At 39.6% G+C, this 18566-nt stretch overlaps 1 protein-coding gene across 9 annotated transcripts in view; it reads left to right on the forward strand.

Annotated features, from left to right (window-relative positions):
- senp6a (SUMO specific peptidase 6a) overlaps nucleotides 1–18566 on the forward strand; it is a 179114-nt gene that overhangs the window by 131304 nt on the left and 29244 nt on the right. For all 9 annotated transcript variants that reach the window (XR_005941294.1, XM_041173392.1, XM_041173372.1 and 6 more), the window contains 6 exons: nucleotides 47–217; nucleotides 5737–5770; nucleotides 7401–7580; nucleotides 13306–13523; nucleotides 16996–17087; nucleotides 17765–17881. Coding sequence is in view for 8 of the 9 variants with exons in the window: in XM_041173392.1 (XP_041029326.1) it covers nucleotides 47–217; nucleotides 5737–5770; nucleotides 7401–7580; nucleotides 13306–13523; nucleotides 16996–17087; nucleotides 17765–17881 (812 nt within the window). In the remaining variant the exon portion in view is untranslated. The remainder of the gene's footprint in view (nucleotides 1–46; nucleotides 218–5736; nucleotides 5771–7400; nucleotides 7581–13305; nucleotides 13524–16995; nucleotides 17088–17764; nucleotides 17882–18566) is intronic.

Below are 18566 nucleotides of genomic sequence, written 5' to 3' on the forward strand. Positions count from 1 at the left end.
TTTTTTCCATGCATTTAAAAGCTCCCTCTCTCTACTCTCTTTACAGTTTGGAAATTCTTATCATGAAACAGTGGGCAAAAAAAGAAAACTTGAAGTTGCTCAGACACACACAGATGCTCTTAGTTCGCAAGTGGAAAATAGCTGTGAAAGTATTATTCTCAAGTGCCGAAGTATACGAATAGGAAGTTTTCGTACAACAGTATTGGAACCCGTTATTGTAAGTGCAGTTTTGGACGTTTCCATTTTGTTGAAGCTTTTTTTTTTGTTGTCAGATCACAGTGCATTTAAAAGAATTAAACTTTACCTTCACAGTCCAAAACAGGACACGGTAGGGAGTGCAAGTTTTGAAAAGCAAGATCAGATTTTACATGAAGAAACAGGACAAACTCAAATTTGAGCTCCTGTAACAACTTCATAGAGAGAGAGGTAACCAGATAGAAGTACTGGCACTAAAAGGTTCCAATTTCAGTTCTGGTGACAAGCAAATATGTTCCCAGGTTGCAGAGGGCTGTCAGCTTTACTATGTAAAGTTTTAGAATTCTTCCATTGTGGACGCTAACCAGTCAGTTTCTCATGATGTTACACATAGGTCAAGGACAAGTATTGTATACACGTCAAGTAATTTGACTAGAGCATAGGTAGAACTGTGCTGCTAGCTAGAAAAGGCAAGGTGGGAGGGAGAAAATAAAGGTTAGGGACAAGTAACAAGCAGTGTTAGAAGGGGGAAGGGATGATAAAGCTGGGTTTGAAAGAGGGAGAAAGAAAAAGGGGGAAATAAAGCTTGGATTTATGTAGTGCCTTTGATGACCTCAGTTTGTACTGTAGTGAATCATGCACTTTTGAAGTACAGTCACTGTTCTACTACAGGAAATGTAGCATGCAGTTTCACATGTGCACAAATGTCCCATAAGCAGCATTGTGATGATGACCAAACAATCTTGGTTGAGGGATGAATGTTGGCTAGGGCACTGGGGAAAACTCTGCAGCTCCTTCAAAATGCTGCAATGAGATCTTTTGCGCCTATCTGATAGGGCAGGCCTTTCATCCGAAAGGCGGCACTTATGATAGTGCAACACTCCTTCAGTACTACAGGGAGGTATCAGCCTGGATTATGTGCTCAAGTCTTCTATCTCAGATACCAGAGCAGGTGAAGCATATAGAAAATTGCTGCGTTATTGGAGCCAGGAACACCAGAAGCAGAAACAGGGGGTAGGGCGGGCAGTTTTTAAACAAAATTTTTGTATGTATTAGCATTAAGGAAGAGAACTGACAAGTTCATTGATGTTCTGTTTCATCTCCTGGCTTTGATCCACCCCCAGAAGCAATAATAGTTTTCTCTACCATGGCCCTTGACATCAGCTGCAATGTGTACCTAAGGGAAAGGGGTTGCCAAGCTATGGGCAACAATTATGACCTTGATCAGCAAGGCGCAAGCTGGAGTGAGGCAGGCTGCTAAGAGTTGGCATCAAATGCAATGCACAGGATAGATGTATGAGTGGGGATGGGAAGGACTGCCAGGCTTGAAAGTTGAGATTATGCCATTGATGAGTGGTGATGGCAACTGACACAGGATGACAGGTTGGTAGATAGTGGGAGCCATGCTGTTAACTGGTGATAATGGGAGACAGTGCAGATCCTAAGAGGGAACCGTGATTGTAATTCTATTACTTTGGAAACTAGGGATACTCCCTCTCTAAATATATGTAGAGTTTGGAAATAAATTTATAAAAAAGTATGTATAATATGCTTGTACTTATTCCTAAAATTTAAAATCAACATATTTACAATGGGCAGTCTACAGCAGCAACTTGAGTTTATATCGTCACCAGCTGCCCCTCAGTTCGAGGATGACATCTACTCAGGGTCGTGAGTTTCTGCCATGGCTCTTCATATAACTGTACAGGCTAATTCTTAACTCTCAGATCTTTGGATGCATGGGGCAGGATGCCCCTCGAGGTAATGGGGTCCGGAATGCAAGATTTGCTTCCTTTTCTTCCCTTGTCTGCCACCAACGATGTGACTCAAAGCTTGGAGTTCTGTCGCCATTTGGAACAATTGGTAGCAAGCTTGCCCATTATTAAGACTAATGCTGCTGCACTTCAAGGTGAGCTTCGGAGTGTCCTTTGTCCTCCCCTGGAACATTGGCCATTTGAGAGTTGAGAAAACAGGACCTGGCAGGGGAGACCATTCTTGCCCATCCTCAGACACAGTGTCTAGTCCATAGAAGTTGGCTTTGCAGGAGTTTTGCCTGAAAGTTTGTGGAGCTGGCATCAAGAAGGAAACTAGCATTTTTCGACAATCCTGCCATTGAATCCAGATGATGCAGTGGAAGCATTGCTGATAAAATATCTCTAGCATTCCTTTGTGCAGCTGATGCACAGTCCTGATCTCAATGCAGTACCAGAGTGTGGTGACAACAACTGCTTTGTGCACTAGGGCTTATGTTGACTTGTGGGTATTTTAGTTGTCAAACGCTTGCTACCATGGTTTGTACAAGGCTGTGCTGGTGTAGCTGATTTGATGTTGGATCTCCTCATCAATGGTGAACTTTTGAGAAATGTGCCTGCCACGGTATGAGAAGTGCTCAACATATTCCAAGGTTTCTCTTTCAATATATATGGGAGGTGGAATATTCTGCTGACCACATGTAGGTTGATATGAGTTTTATTTTGGCAACATTCAAGAGTTTCTTGTATGCAGATTTGAAGAGATTGAGCGTGGCTTGCAAGTATGGTGCAGAGTGGGCAATGACAATGCAGTTGTCGGCAAACTGTAGTCATTGTATGGTGGTCAGCTTAGTTTTGGCACGGAGGTTAGAGGACCTTAAAGGATGTGGACACAGAGATAGTGGATGCATTGGTTGTGATCTTCCAAAATTCCCAAGATTCTGGAAAGGTGCCAGTGGATTGGACAACCACAAATGTAACACTACTATTCAAGAAAGCAGCGAGACAGAAATCAGGAAGCTATGGGCCAGTTATTCTAACATCTGCCTTTGAGAGAATGCTTAAATTCATCATTAAGGATGTAGTAGCAGGACATTTGATAAATCATAATACAATCGGGCAGAGCCAACATGGTTTTGTGGAAGGGAAATCATGTTTGACAAGTTTATTAGTGTGGATGTTAGAAGCATGGTTGTTAAAAGGGAATCAGTAGATGTAGTGTATTTTGATTTCCAAAAAGCATTCGATAAGGTGTCACAAAAAAGAATACTGCAAAACATAGGAACATAGTGTTGCTGATGTACGGGCTCGGATAGAGGATTGGCTAACAAACAGGAAAGAGAGTTGGGATAAATGGATCATTTTCAGGTTGGCAAACTAACTAGTGGAATGCAACAGGGATCAGTGCTAGGGCCTCAACTATTTATGACCTCTATTAATAACTTTAAAGGGACAAATTGTAATCAAATTTGTTAATAATGCAAAGATAGGTAGGAAAGCAAGTTGTGAGGAGGATACAAAATGTGCAAAACGATATAGGTAGGTGAAGTGAGTGGGGGAAAAATTGGCAGTTGGCATATAATGTGGGGAAATGTGAGGTGGTCTACTTTGGCAAGAAGGGTAGACGAGCAGAATATTTAAATGGAGAGAGACTGTGGCATGCTAAAGTACAGAGGGATCTGGGTGTCCTTGTACATGAATGACAAAATGTTAGCATGCAGGTACAGCAAGTAATTAAGAAGATAAATAGGATGTTGGTCTTTATTGCAAGGGGCATGGAGTGTAAAAATAAGGAGAACTTGCCACATCTGTGCAGGGCATTGATGAGATTGCATCTGGAATACTGGTTTTGGTCTCCTACCTTAAGGAGGGATATACTTGCATGGGAAGCAGTTCAAAGAAGATTCACTAGGCTGACTAATAGGATGAAGAGGCTGTCTTATGAGCAAAAGTTGGGCAGGTTGGGCCTGTATTCATCACAGTTGAAAAAAAATGAGAGGTGATCATATTGAATCAGACCTGAGAGGGCTTGGCAGGGTAGAAGGTGAGGGGATGCTTCTCCTTGTGGGGGAATCTGGAACCAGAGGCACAATTTAAAAATAAAGGGTCTCTCTTTAAGATTGAGATGAGGAAGAATTTCTTCTCTGAGAGCTGTTGGTCTTTGGAATTCGTTTCCCAGACAGCATTGGAGGCTGGGTCATTGAATATGTTCAAGGCTGAGTTGGACAGATTTTTAATCTACAAGGGAGTCGAGGGTTATTGGGAGCAGGCAGAAAATGGAGTTACAGCCACAATCAAAACAGCCATGATCTTACTGAATGTCGTAGCAGGCTCTATGGGCCGAATGGCATAATCCTGCTCCTAGTTTTTATGATTTTATAAATACTGTGGGAGCGATCATACAACCTTGCTTAACCCCAGTGCAGTTTGAAGGTGCCTGTTTCAGATCTCCCACTCAAGATAGTTGTAGTCATATCATCATGGAGCAATTACAGGATTGTGATGAAGTTTCTTGGACATGACAAATCTTTGGAGCACAATCCTCAGAGCCTCACGATTTACTGAGTCAAGTGCTTTGGTCAGGTCGATGAGTGCAATGAAGAGTTCCTGGTGTTCTTGACATTTTTCTTGGATATGTCTGGCAACAAGGACTATGGAAGATCTAAAGTCACACTGTCTCTGCATCGGTTTCCTCAGCCACAGGAAGTAGACGATTCAGGAAAATGCATGTCAGGATTCTACCTGATATGGACAAGAGAGAAATACCTTGATAGATTCCACAGCATGACTTATCTCTCTTCTTGAAGATAGTTACAATTGTCACATTCCTGAAGTTCCTGGAGTTCTTTTTCCTCCCAAAATCTGTAGGTTGAGTGCATGAAGTTTTGATGTGAGCAAAAAACCTCAGCTGGAATACTATTGGGGGCCACAGGCTTTGTTGTTAGTCACGCGTTTGATTGCTTGTTGCAGCTCACCCTCGATGGTGGTTCACCCGTGGATTCTACCACAGGTACTGGGGAATAGCCTGGATAGTATCACTGGAGCCGTCACTGTGGATTCACGGTTTGTTCCAAGTGTTCTTTCCAGTGTTGAAGAATGACATTGTCATCCTTAAAAGGAGAAACTCCATCCTGTGAGCAAAGAGATTTTGTCCATTTGACCTTGGTCTATAGATGGCCCTGGTGGCTGCAAAAAAAGCTTTGAATGCCATAATGGTCGGCATATTGTTCAAACTCTCAGGCTTTCTCTTCCCACTACCTGTCCTTTATCTTTTGGATTTGTCTTTGGACATCAATCCTGTTAAATTAAAAGGGAAGCAAGAAGTTGAAAGGTGGCAAGACCTTAAAACGCAAGTCCAAAAATTGAAGCTATGATGTGAAGAGAAATCAAGATGGGACATAAGCGAAAAGATTCAGAATCCTTGGGAACTGGGCCTTTGGAGGCTTCAACTAGTGGGTGTATCCAGCTGCTGGCATGCCTGATGGCCCATGGTGATAAGTGGCTGCTCGATTAATAATGGGAAATCCCATTGAGGTACTTTCTAGAGATGTGACAGTGTTGTAAATTTCTGATTTTGAATGCTGACACCTAAAGGAGAAGTATGCGACAAACCTATTTGAGGTTTAATTAGATTATGGCTTCATTTGAAGAAAAAGAAAGTTGCTTTATTGAAGTGCAGTTATTTTGAGAAGATGTGTGTTGTATTTTTGTTAAATCTTTATCACTGATGCTATTTAACAGCTGAAGTTGTTGGATTTGCAAACACTAAAACAGATTTTTCTTCTTTCAGTTCAGCCTAGACTTCATCAAGGTCAGTATGGGAGGTAAGTCTGTTCAATTAATTTCTAACATTACAGATTAGTGGACTGTAAAACTGGAGTCCAAACAGACAACATCCATATCAATTTGTGAATAAAAATAGAGTTGGAAAGGAAGAAAGTTGTGTAAAACTCTTTCCTTAAGTTTTAACCTAAATATTGGGGTTGTTGTTTCTTGATACTGACAATGGAGTCAGAAGAAAGAAACCCAACTGTCTTTGTTCAGTACCAGATCAGTAAACCATTTCACAAATGTAAAATCTGACATTTACTAAATCATCTCGTCCTCCTGATAGGCAAAGAATGGGAAGTATGCCCTATTGTTTGCTGAAGGAAAAATTGATTTCATACATGAGGTAAATTGTGCAGAAGTGTGCCCTTGTGAATCAAAATATAAATTGTGCATTTGTAATGATTTCCAACTCTACTCAACCACTTTCCAGTAGCCTTTGTGATTTTTCTATTCCTTCCACTTTGCTAATCTCTTTCTGATATAGTAGTGTGCTTTTTCCCTTCTCAATTTATTTGGTTACCTCTAAGAAAAAAATGCTGACATTGGAACTGTTTTGAAGTTAACCCATTTGGAAATTAATTTTGTGTTTATGGTGGCTTGAAAAACTTCTCAGAATACTACTATGTATACTTCAGCTGATTACATTCAACTATGAACTTCCAGCTTTAGAAGAATTTTTATTTAAGTCCCTTGGTTAAGCTGTGCATCAGTTAGCTTGTCATCTTAATGGGAGTGTTCCCTGTACTCCCTTTATATTGTAAGTTGATATCAGAAGCAAGATTCAGGAGTCCAAATCCTGCTATAGGTCCTTTACATTAACAAAAACTGTGGGTGCTTGCACTGCCTGCCAATTATACCCAACTTTTAACAAACTGTTGATAACTTGCAATTCTGAAATGTCATGTTGGAGGTTGATCAAATGAGGAGCAATGTTAGATTACTTAATGTGGCAAAGATCTCCCTGAGATTTGGGATGTCATTTAAATGCCTTCCTTGTTACATTAATTCCATCCCCTTGCTGGCATTTTCTTCATTAAAACCTGAGGAATTGTCTCACAACTCTATTCCCTCTATTTAGTAATTGCTTTAAAAGGCTTTATGCTGGTATGGTAACTCTAAGCCAGTAAAGCTTTAATGGGATCTTTTGCTTACTCCATTCCCCTGCATTTTTCTTTGTGAGGAGTCGCAACTATATTCAAAGAATATGGTTGATCATATGATTCTGAATCATTATCTTTTAAGCATTCTTTGTTCTTTGCCATTCCTGACTGTTGCTAACTGGGAGATGAGTTTGGTGGAGTTGCTGTAAGAGAATGCCACCTTGGTATATATTCAAAATGATTAAACTGCTAGAGGAACCCAAATGATGATTTCATTGTATTATTAATTTTGCAAGCTTATGAATGGGCATAGTAAGCATAATTAAATTACTTGGTTTAAATTTATTTCAATGGACTTGGACAATTTCAATTGGAATTCTTGAACAGTTTATTTTTGATAAAAGCAAATTGCAAACAAAGCTTTTTCAATCCATTAAATAAACCAAACTAGTCATAATGAAAATCAACATATGCCCAAAAAAAGTGAATCAAAGACAGTAACATTTCTGTTCTTCTTTTGCAGTGCCTAATGAGTCATCCCAGGACATAGTTTTAAAAGCCTCAGAATTCACGATGTGTGAATGGTGCAGTGCACGTGTATTACCAGTACTTTTTCTGCAAATGACACCTGCTGCTTGCCACAATATACGATCATCTCTTAAAATGAGCAAAGAGAAGAGCTGGTTTGATTCTCAAGGGACTAGTAAGTATAATCCACTGAACTAATTATGTTAAATTGATAAACACATGAGATTTTTGACCTTTTTATATAAATATTACTGTACTCAAGTGCTTGTAACACTGTACCCGAAATCATTCTGTCATCACCACTGTGCTCGCTGACCTCCATTGGCTTCTGATCCTGCAAATGGTCAATTTTAATATTTGCATCCTTGTTTTCCAATCCCTCCATGGGTTTCCCTGCCCCTCTCCCCATCTCTGCCAGCTCCTCCAGCCCTAGAATTCTCCAAGATATCTGATATTCTCCAATCCTGCCTGGCCTCTTGCTCATCCCCAGTTGTAGTTGTTCCGCCATTGGTTGTTGAGCCTTCTTTTGCCTGGGTCTTAAGATCTGGAATATTCTCCCTAAACCTCTTCCCTCTCTATCTCGCTTTCCTCCTTTAAGTCGTGCCTTTAAACCTACCACTTTGACCAAATGTTTTTTCACCTGTCCTAATATCTCCACACATGGCTTAGTGCCAAATTTTGTTTGATAATGCACCTATGAAATGTTTGGAATGTTTTACTGCATTAACAGCGGGATATAAATACAGGTTGGTTTTGTTGAATTGGTAATTAATATTATATGTGAAAGATTATAGCCATTTCGTAGAAGCAGAATATCCTCTTGCTAATGGTGCTCATTGTGTCTCTACTTCACTTAGTTCTCTAACCTGAGACAGTTTGAGCTTTTCACAGAATCATGAAGTTACAACACCAAAGAATTCTGGCTTTTTGAAATAGTTTATGTATTCATCACATTTCCCTGCCCTTTATTATTATTTTAAATTTTTCTATTTCAACTGTTTATTCATATTCCATTTAAAACCTGTCATTGATTCTACTTTCACCTTATTTCTGGTAGCGCATTCTTTGTTTTCTAACCCTGTGATTTTTTTTAAATGAATTCTCCTAACCCTTCTGTTGTTTTGGTGATTTCAATGTTATATCTTGTAGTTACTGATTCTCAGTTTAGTGGAAATAGTTTTCTCTCAATTATTTTATCAAAATCCCTCAAATCCTGAAGAACTCCATTAGGCCTCTTAACCTTGTCTATTGTAAAAAAAAGAGATCTAGTTTCTCTGGTCTCTAATGTGATATCACCATGGTGAATCTCTTTTTTGTCCTGTCCATTGCCTAGTTATCCTCCCACTGTTGTTCAGCTCCATTGGACCACTCTTGCCAATCCAGTAATAGCCAGAACATCCTCAGCAGTGGCTTCTCTTCCAGCTCCTACACTGTCGTGTGACCTCTGGAGTCCTCCAAGAATCTACCCACATCTACCTACCTCTTCATTTACATGTTGCCTATTGGCAACACCATTCCTAAACATGGGATCTGCTTCCGCAGGTACACTGGCAATAGCTTTTGTTGAGCCATAATTCCTCCAGCTGAGCATTTGGAAGACCAAAGGCCCAGCCCAAACCCTGTACCTGTGACACTAATTCTAGCCCCGTTCCTGGCTGCTTTCTTAGCCTTAATCAGACTGTTCACAACCTCAGCATTCTATTTGACTATCTTTAAAGGTTCATGTATTCTGGACTCCACAATTCATTTTACTTTTAAAGTTTTACTATTTAGTGTAAGTTCCCTTTTATTTTCCCTCTGAAAATGTTTCACTTCACATTTCTAGAAACGTAAGAACAGCAGTTGGCCATTTAGTCCATTGAGCCTGTTCTGGCATTCAGTGAGATCCTGGCTGACATGTGACCTAACTCCAAAAACCTGCCATTGCCCCATATTCCTTAACTTTAAACCTGAAATTGATGTTAGCAATTGAGCCAGTATTGACTACCCTTTGAAGAAGACGGTTACAAACTTCTACCACCTTTTGCATATATAAGTATTTGCTAATTTCACTCTTGAAAGGCCTGACTCTAATTTTTAGGCTGTCCTAGATTTAACCAATGTATATGTGCCAGCCATAAAAGAGCGATCCAACTTAATCCCACGTCCCAGCTGGTGATCCCGTTTCCTGTCTCTACCACCCTTACACCCCCACTGCCCTCTGGGTGAAAAAAAAATCTCATCTCTCCTCTAATCCTTGTGCTGAGGTTAAATTTATGCCCCCTAGTTATTTACTCTTTCTAAGGGAGATAGGTCCTTCCTACCCACTAACTCTGGGCCTGTCATAAAATGATATACCTCAATTAAATGTGCCCTTAGCCGCCTCTGTTTCAAAGAAAACAAACCCCATCTATCCAGCTTTTTCTTCGAACCATAAACACACTATTCCAGGCAATTTGCCTACATATATGTTCTTCTATCTTCCTCTGATGGGTATAATCTGTAGTATACTCAGCAGTGTGAATGCCCCTCTTTTGTTCCTCATTTCAACCTATATGGCCTTATTTGATGATTACTTTAGCTTATCACTCCTCCACACAGCTGTGATTATTATTTTTTAAATAACACTTTGACCTGCCTTCCTTTTTTTTTAAACCCTTCTTTACCCTGACTGAAAATCCTGTAAGGAGGGGTGTTGAGCTGCCATTCCTACCCTCCTTTAAGCCATGTTTCAGTAATAGCCATGATAACATACTTCAAAAGTGTCTAATCTGTGTCCCAAGCTCATCTCACTTGACTTCTTGTATTGAAGTTTATACCACTAATCATTGAACAAATCTTTTGTTATCTATTTTCTTTCCTTTAATTCCTCAGCCTTCCATGCTTGTTTAGTCATTTTCTGCTATCCATTTCCAGCTTTACTGCTCTTCTTTCTTAATCGACACTCAGATTCCCATCCCTTTGCCAAGCTAGTTGAAACCCCAACAATGCTAGCAAACCTCTCCCCCATTCAGGAATGTTGCTGGCCCTGTTGAGGCTTGCACAGGTTTCAACTGCCCTAGAACAGGTTCCAATGCCCAGGAATCTAAAGCCCTCCTTCCTGCATTATTTCTCCAGCCATGCATTTATCTGCACCCTCCTGCTATTCTGGGATCAGTAGCATGTGGTGCCAGAAGTAATCTTGAGATTGCTACCTTTCAGATTCTGCTGTTAAATTTCTTTTTTAGCTTCTGAAAATCTGCTTGCAGGCTGTTCACTGTTCCCTCCCCTCAGCATATTCTGCTGCTGCTCCTAGAACCTGGTGCCAAAGAGACCTAAACATTCTGGAATCATGTTGTCAGGACAGAAACATGGTCTGTTCCTCTAACTATTGAATTTCCTATCACCATTGCTTTCTTGAACTTATGGATGCCACCATGATGCTGCGGCCTTGACTCTGGCTATACTCCCCAGAGGAACCACTTTACAGAATTGAATACTAGTTGGAGAGCAAGATGCTCTGGGGACCCCTGCACTACCTGCCTGATCCGCTTTGACTATTAGTCACCCATTCCCTTTCTGCCTGCACACAGTTAAGCTGCTGGGTAACATCATCTGAAGCGTGCTATCCATGTCGCTGTTAGCATTGGATGTCCTGCTGTTCAAACTCTGAAACCTGGAGCTGTAATACCTCCAGCTAGTTGATGGCATTTAAATTCATTCATGGGATGTGAACATCACTGGCAAGGCTAGCATTTGTTGTCCATCCCTAAATGCCTTTGATGGTGATGGTGAGCTACCTTCTGGAACCACTGCAGTCCGTGTGTCGTTAGGAAGTTGGTCAAGATTTGGACCCATTGACAGTGAAGGAACAACTATGTTGTTCCAAGTCAGGATGGTGGGCGACTTGGAAGAAAACTTGTAGGCTGTCTTGTTCCCGTGTGCCTGCTGCACTTGTTCTTTCAGGAGGTAGAGGTTGCTGATCTTTAAGTTCCCACATGGTACATAGAAAAATAGAAAATAGGAGCAGAAGTAGGACATTCGGCCCTTCGAGCCTGTTCCGCCATTCATTATGATCATGGCTGATCATCCAACTCAGTAGCCTGCTCCCGCTTTCTCCCCATATCCTTTGATCCCTTTCGCCCCAACTCCTATCTAACTCCTTCTTGAAAACATAGTGTTTTGGTCTCAACTACTTTCTGTGGTAATGAATTCCACAGGCTCACCACTCTCTGGGTGAAAATTTCTCCTCATTTCAGTACTAAATGATCTACTCATTATCCTCAGACTGTGACCCCTGGTTCTGGACTCCACCACCACTGGGAACATCCTTCCTGCATCTACCCTGTCTAGTCCTGTTAGAATTTTATAGGTTTCTATGAGATCCCCCCTCATTCTTCTGAACTCCAGCGAATATAATCCTAATCGACTCAATCTCTCCTCATATATCAGTCCCGCCATCCCAGGAATCAGTCTGGTAAACCTTCACTGCACCCCCTCTATAGCAAGAACATCCTTCCTCAGATAAAGAGACCAAAACTGCACTCAATATTCCAGATGTGGTCTCACCAAGGTCCTGTATAATTGCAGCAAGACATCCCTGCTCCTGTACTCAAATCCTGTCATTATGAAGGCCAACATACCATTTGCCGCCTTTACTGCCTGCTGCACCTGCATGCTTACCTTCAGTAGATGAACATTTGATGGGACTTGAGGTGCCTTTCCATGCCTCCACTGATTAGATGAGCAGCTGAAATTACCAGAAGTAAACTTAAGACTCAGTTACTTGATCAAGTTTAATTTATGGCTAGGTTAAATTAAGTATTTACTTGTAATCTACCCCCATTGTCTCTTGTGATGTGATGTCCTCTTCATTTACTGTGATGTCAGTTTCTCAAATTCCCTCTGTTTGAATAGTTTCTCTCCCTTTACCCTATTAGTTCCACTTAATATCTTGAAAACGCCAATCAAATCACCCTTAACATTGTAAATTCAAGTGATTGCAACCCTAATTTTTGTAATTTCTTCTCATAATTGAACTCTTGGAATCCAGACATCATTCCAGTAAATCTGTGCTGCAGTAGTAATTTCTTTCTAAGATGTAGTGCTCAGAACTGAACACAGTACTCTAGGTGTGGTCTAATGAGGGCTTTTCATAGCTGTGGCATGATTTTTAATCCATTATATCTTAAGACCAGAATTTCAATAACTTTTCAGATTATTATCTGTACCTGTCCTTGATAGGTTAATGATCTATGTACATGGATCCCTAAGTCTGTTTGGACCTTTACTGCTTTTGATTTTCACCATTTAGAAAGCATTCTGATTTATCCTTTATGGCTCCAATGGTTGCATGACACCATTAGTCACATCCTGACAAGTAGAGTGCCTGCCCATTTTCCCCACTCTCTCTCACCTGCTGCTCAGCCAATTTCCTAACCAGGTTGCTAATTTGCCATTAATTTCTAGAGCTTCAGCTTTAACTATCTGCCTCTTTTGAGGGGCTTTATCAAATGCCTTCTGGAAGTCCATATAAACACCATCCTTGGACATTTTCCTGTCATACTACTTTAGTTGCGCCTCTCAAAAAAATTAACAGCCAGTTTCGTTAAGATTGGCCTACCTTTTAAAAGTCCACGCTGACTCTCTCTAAAATTCTTCATCTTCAGCTCAATATCTACTTTCCCTCACACTTTTGTCAAGTGCCTTGGTGCAATCTCCTCCAAGAACGGTGCTGTATAAACACTAGTTATTTTTATTAAAATTCTTTTAACTTCTTCAACAGGCCAATGATGTAACAATTTATCATATATCTTTTGAAAATCAATATGAATCCATTGCATTAATAATACAGAAAATAGTTGACACTTATATGAAGGAACACCAACATAGCTATTTTTGTTGGCATATATATTGAGCAGCATTTGTGTCGTGTTTTGCAGCTACTGATGAACGGTACATTGTCCTGATTTTTGAATCTGCTCCAGATCTTCAAGCAACTGTTATTTTTGAAAAGATTTTAACTGAAATTGGCAAAAAGAACAGTATACCAAACTTTTTTGCCACCGTATCATTTGTTGAAGCAAACAGCAGGCTTCTTCTATTTACGCAGAACCTAGAGGAACATAACACAGGGAATCTATTAGTTAAGGACAACAGGGTGAGCATGTTGTTGTACTACTCTGGTTTATTTCCACTGATGAGCTTGCTTTACAGATCTAGGTGCAAAACAATCAAATGTAAACAAATAATGGAGGCATAAAGGCGAATGATGAACCTTGTTTCTTCTCTACCGCTACAAACTTGGATGTGTGCTTAGTGCAGACTGACTGACTTTCTTCTTATGGCTTCTTGTGAAATTTAAAAAAAAACAGCACAACGCATTGTACAGGTTTCAGTTAGGCCTTTAAAAGACGGAGGCCTAGGTTATAAGAAATATTAGGAACAGAAAAGGTTACTTATCCATTCTTAATATGCATCCCCATGTTTTTGAACTTTACATCACCAGTTGTAGTTGGCTTGTTCCTTCCCTTTATGATCTTGAAAACTTGAATTCAACCACCTCAAAGTTTCTCCTATCCCAGGTGGAAGGGAGGAAATACCAATTTTCTTAAGTTTTCTCAAAATTTAAGTTTCTGACTTTTGCAATCTTATTACTTGCCTCTCAAGGCTTACCATCATATTTTCTGTAATTAGATGACAAGAAGTATACAGTACTCATGATGTGACTTGGGGCTAACGTATTAGAATCCTATTTAAGAAAGAAACACTTGAACTTAGAGACTTTCATGACCTCAGGGCATTCCAAAGTACTGTACAGCCAAAGAAGTACTTTTAAAGTGTAGTCACTGATGCGTTGAAAGAAATGCAACAATTAATTTGCACACAGTAAGGTCCCACAGATAGCAATATGATAATGGTCAGAAATCTTTTTTTATTATTAGTGGGATAAACATTAGTCAAGGTAATGGAGAGAGTTCCCCTTTTCTTCAAAATAATGATATGGGACCTTTGATGCCTACCTGAAAGGGCAGATGAAATCTCCTTTTATTGCCTCATCTAAAAGGCAACACCTCCAATAGTGCAGCGCTCCTTCAGTCCTCCTTGACACTGTCGTGTCACATAAGCTTTAGTGGTATATGATATTAATTTCCTCAATATATAATTCCCAAACCATGAATTTCTTGGCTGCTGAAGTTAACTGTGGCTCTCCTGGGACACAAAATTAGCAAGGTCAATGTTTAGTTTTCTTTTGTGGTACAAATGGAATTACTTGTGCCAGTGACTAATTGAGAATGGAAAGAGTAAAAAGATTGGAATTCTATTTTTTTTAAAATCTGAAGAACAATGGGAATGCTGCAAGAAGACAAGTACAGCGAAGATCACTTGTCCTTTCTCCAAAGGTTTAGTGTTGTAGCATTAAGATGGTAAAAGATGAATATTTTCTATTATTCCAAATGCAAGTTTCCTGAAGTTAAATATGCTGCTGGATGGTGAAGAAATCCTAAGCTTTAGGTGTGAAAAATGGATTTATGTAGGGGACAAGAATGGAAACACCCCGTGTTTACCAACCTGATTCTGTCTGGCCTGATGACCAGAGAGAGTTGATCACTATTTCTGTTTCTAGATCTACATCAACTCCTTTTCCACACCCAAACTCTTGACTTCCTTACCACCCAAAAATCTATTGATCTCGGGCTTGAATGTACTCATTGGAGCATCCACAGCCCTATGGGCTAAAGAATTCCAAAGATTCACAACCCTCTGAAGAAATTTCTCCTCATCTTGACCTCAAATGACCAACCCCTTATCCTGAAACACTCAAACTGGGGAAACGCATCCACTCTGCCAAGCACTCTCAGAACTTTGTTTTGCAGAGATCACTTCTCATTCTTCTAAGCTCCAGAGAATACATTCTACTCAATCTCTTCTCATAGGACAGCCCTCTCATCCCATGAATAAATCTAGTAAAACTTAGTTCCATGCTGTCAATAGCAAGTATAACCTTCTATGGCAAACAGCCTATAATAAAATATAATTTAATATCTATGATAAAAGATCCTGTGGCAACATTCAAGGAAGTGGGGGGGAGAATTCCATTTGGGTCTCCCAGGATCCTGGCTAGTATTTATCCTTCAGCCAACATCTAAAAGACATGATCTGGTCATTTATTTCATTGCTCTTTGAAGGAGTTTACTGTATGTAAATTGGTTTTTGCATTCCCTACATTACAACCGTTATTATAGACCTAAAGTCTTCCTTAGTTGTAAATTGGGAGATGCCCTGAGGTCATGAAAGATGCTATATAAATACCAACCTTTTCTTTTCAGCCTGCTAACTCTTGTTATCAAAGCTCTTATATGAAGAATGGCTTCTCCTGAAAGGAGCATGGTATGCTACAAGTGTCTGAAAATCTGTATAAACAGGAAATGGAGAGGAGAGGATAGAGAAATTTATTGGGAACAGAAGAGGGGAGACATCATACTAAAGAAATGCTTGTTCTGCTTTCCATGTTTAATGTGGTTTCCACCAGGAATCAAATAGCATCATTGAACTCAGAGCTGCATCCTTTTTCATTTGTACATTTCTTCACTGACAAGTGCTAGTCAAGTGATCAAAATACAAGTGGTTACCCCTTGACCTCATTTGTGCCACACCATATTTTTAAAAGTGTAGTTGTCTGCTTTTGAACAATTGCATACCTTTCATTATATATATGATATATTAAATGGGGGTGTGTGTGTGTGTATATATATATATATATATATACACAAATATAAAATACACATATAAACATAAAATACATGTATACACGCACAAACCTCTATATGAATGTGTGTATATTTTATATACATATGTATATATGTGTATATATATATAAAACATACATATATAAAAACCTTATGGACCAGAGAGTTTGAAGTTCTGACACTTGTAGTCATGTGCAACCTTGGCAAATGAGTTTTTTTTATGCAGCTTTTTCTGCTCCCTCAGTGGAATCTCACTGCTTATGCGCTTTGAGGGTTTTTTAAAATCAATTATGGCATCTTAAGTTAGATTAAAAAGCCTCTTTAAAAAGCCTGGGCATGTTGTTAACAGTACACAAAATATAGTGATGCAGAAGGAAATCATCTTTAGGTGTTGTCAACCTTGATCTTTACATAAAACTGTCACCATCCCTTGCCCCCACCCACCCAACCCTGCACCTTCCAAGCTAGTGAATATAGGTTTTTTTTACTGGATGAGTCAGCAAATTCACAAAGTACTAAGCAGTATTGGATAAGCTGTGTGTTTTTAAATTATAATTAGCTGTCAGATAATTTCCATTCCTCCTATTTATGAAAAGCATTGGGCTTCTCCAAGATCATGTGCTGTCTGCTGCTGTGATTGCTTGATAGAGGTAAAGTTGGGCACAGGATATCATGCAGTTGAGAGGGGAAAGGATTACATAGTTATACCTAAATAACATGATTGGGAGAGGCCTTACAACAATTTTACTGGACATGTGATTTTAATCTGTGGAATCTGGAATTGCCCCAATGGAAAAAATGACTGCAATAACAGTCTCATTCTCCCCCTTCAATGTTCTCCTTGACCTATGTGTGACCTGCATTTTAAATCTAATTTTCTAGGTTCCCCCCAAATATTGTTTAAGGAACACCACCCTTTCAAGTGACGATGGTTTGGGAACATCTCATACTTCCTTTACGGGTCCTATCGAAAAGTAAGTCTGTTAAAATGAGAGCAAAAATCGCAATACTCGAGTAAAGATCCATGAAACAAAACTAGTGCTTATTTCAGAATGAGGGTGTGGACCAAATATGCTGTTAGAGTGAACCACAAGTCCAGTCATGAAATGTTAAAACTTTTTGGAGGTAAGAGAGTTTCTTTTAAAATAATTGACAGTCGACTTGTTAGAGCAGGTAGGCGTGCATAAAATGGGTGGGGTTATGTAGGTGTTCAAATCTCCCATTCCATTGAATACTAAATGCAGTGATGCCATTACTAAGAGGCTTCAAGCAGAGGCCAAAGAAACTTTAGCAGCCATTGATTTACTGTAGCCTTAATCCTACTATGTGCTGCCAGATCACTGAATTTTCGTTCTTGGGTTTTTGTTCTGTTTTCCTCCCTCTTATCACCCTTCCTTATAGTCAATTTGGAGAGTTTCTGATGTAAACCTCACCTCAAGAACACTCCTGTCTTGACCTGAAGAACATTTCTGTATTGACTTTTGGATTCCATTGTGATTTTATACAGTTTAAAAAACTGCTATGCCAAGGGATGGTTTTAATACTGGATTTTAGTGTTGCAGTACCTGGAATAAGACATTATTTATACTTGACACATATTTCCATCTCTCAAGGAATTTTATGGTTCCAAATGTGATTCTGCTTTTACCAGGTTGATAGTTTACCCACCTCCTCCATCCAAAGGCGGCATATCTGTGACTAATGAAGATCTCTATTGCCTGAAAGAGGGTGAATTCTTGAATGATGTTATCATAGACTTCTATTTAAAGTAAGTAGCAGCAACAGGCAGGATAAATGTCGCGACTATATTTAAAAGGGAGACTCTTGACCAAGGCCCCTAAGCTTAATGGCCAGTGTGGCTATTAATGGAAGTCACTTTATGGAGTATGGAAAGCAATAGCTCAATTCAAAAAAAGAGCAGCCAGCATGGATTTATAAGAGGGTACTTCTGCTTTACAAACCACCTCAGTTTTCCTTATGGACACTAAATGAAAAGCAATGGCATTTCTTGTTGAATAGTTTACTTGAACTTTCAGAAAGACTTTTACAATGTCCCATGTGACTGACTTGGCTGAGAATCTTAAGATAGAACGTGAAGCTGGTTAAGACTGAGTAGAAAATGGAGGACTCGTGGAAGGTGCAGTGTTAGACTGTCGAGAGGGGGAGCTGTTCAATGGAGAAGATCGTATTGAATGGAAAACTAAGGGTCAATGATTGGACCCCTCTTTTTTCCTATCTGCATGTGAACACAAATTGTAAGCTTGTTAAATTTACAGACAACATTAAACTAGGGACCCAGGCAGTTAGCAGTTTGTAGACTGATTAGTTATACCATACAGTTGGACAGACAATTAAAAGTTATTAAAAATGCATAAGCACAAAGTCAATGGTATAGATTTAGTACGAGTGGGGAAAAAGAAATCCGAGAGTAACAGTAGTCCTAGGGACCAGAG

Source organism: Carcharodon carcharias, chromosome 2 (assembly GCF_017639515.1).
Source record: "Carcharodon carcharias isolate sCarCar2 chromosome 2, sCarCar2.pri, whole genome shotgun sequence".
Lineage (NCBI taxonomy): Eukaryota > Metazoa > Chordata > Chondrichthyes > Lamniformes > Lamnidae > Carcharodon > Carcharodon carcharias.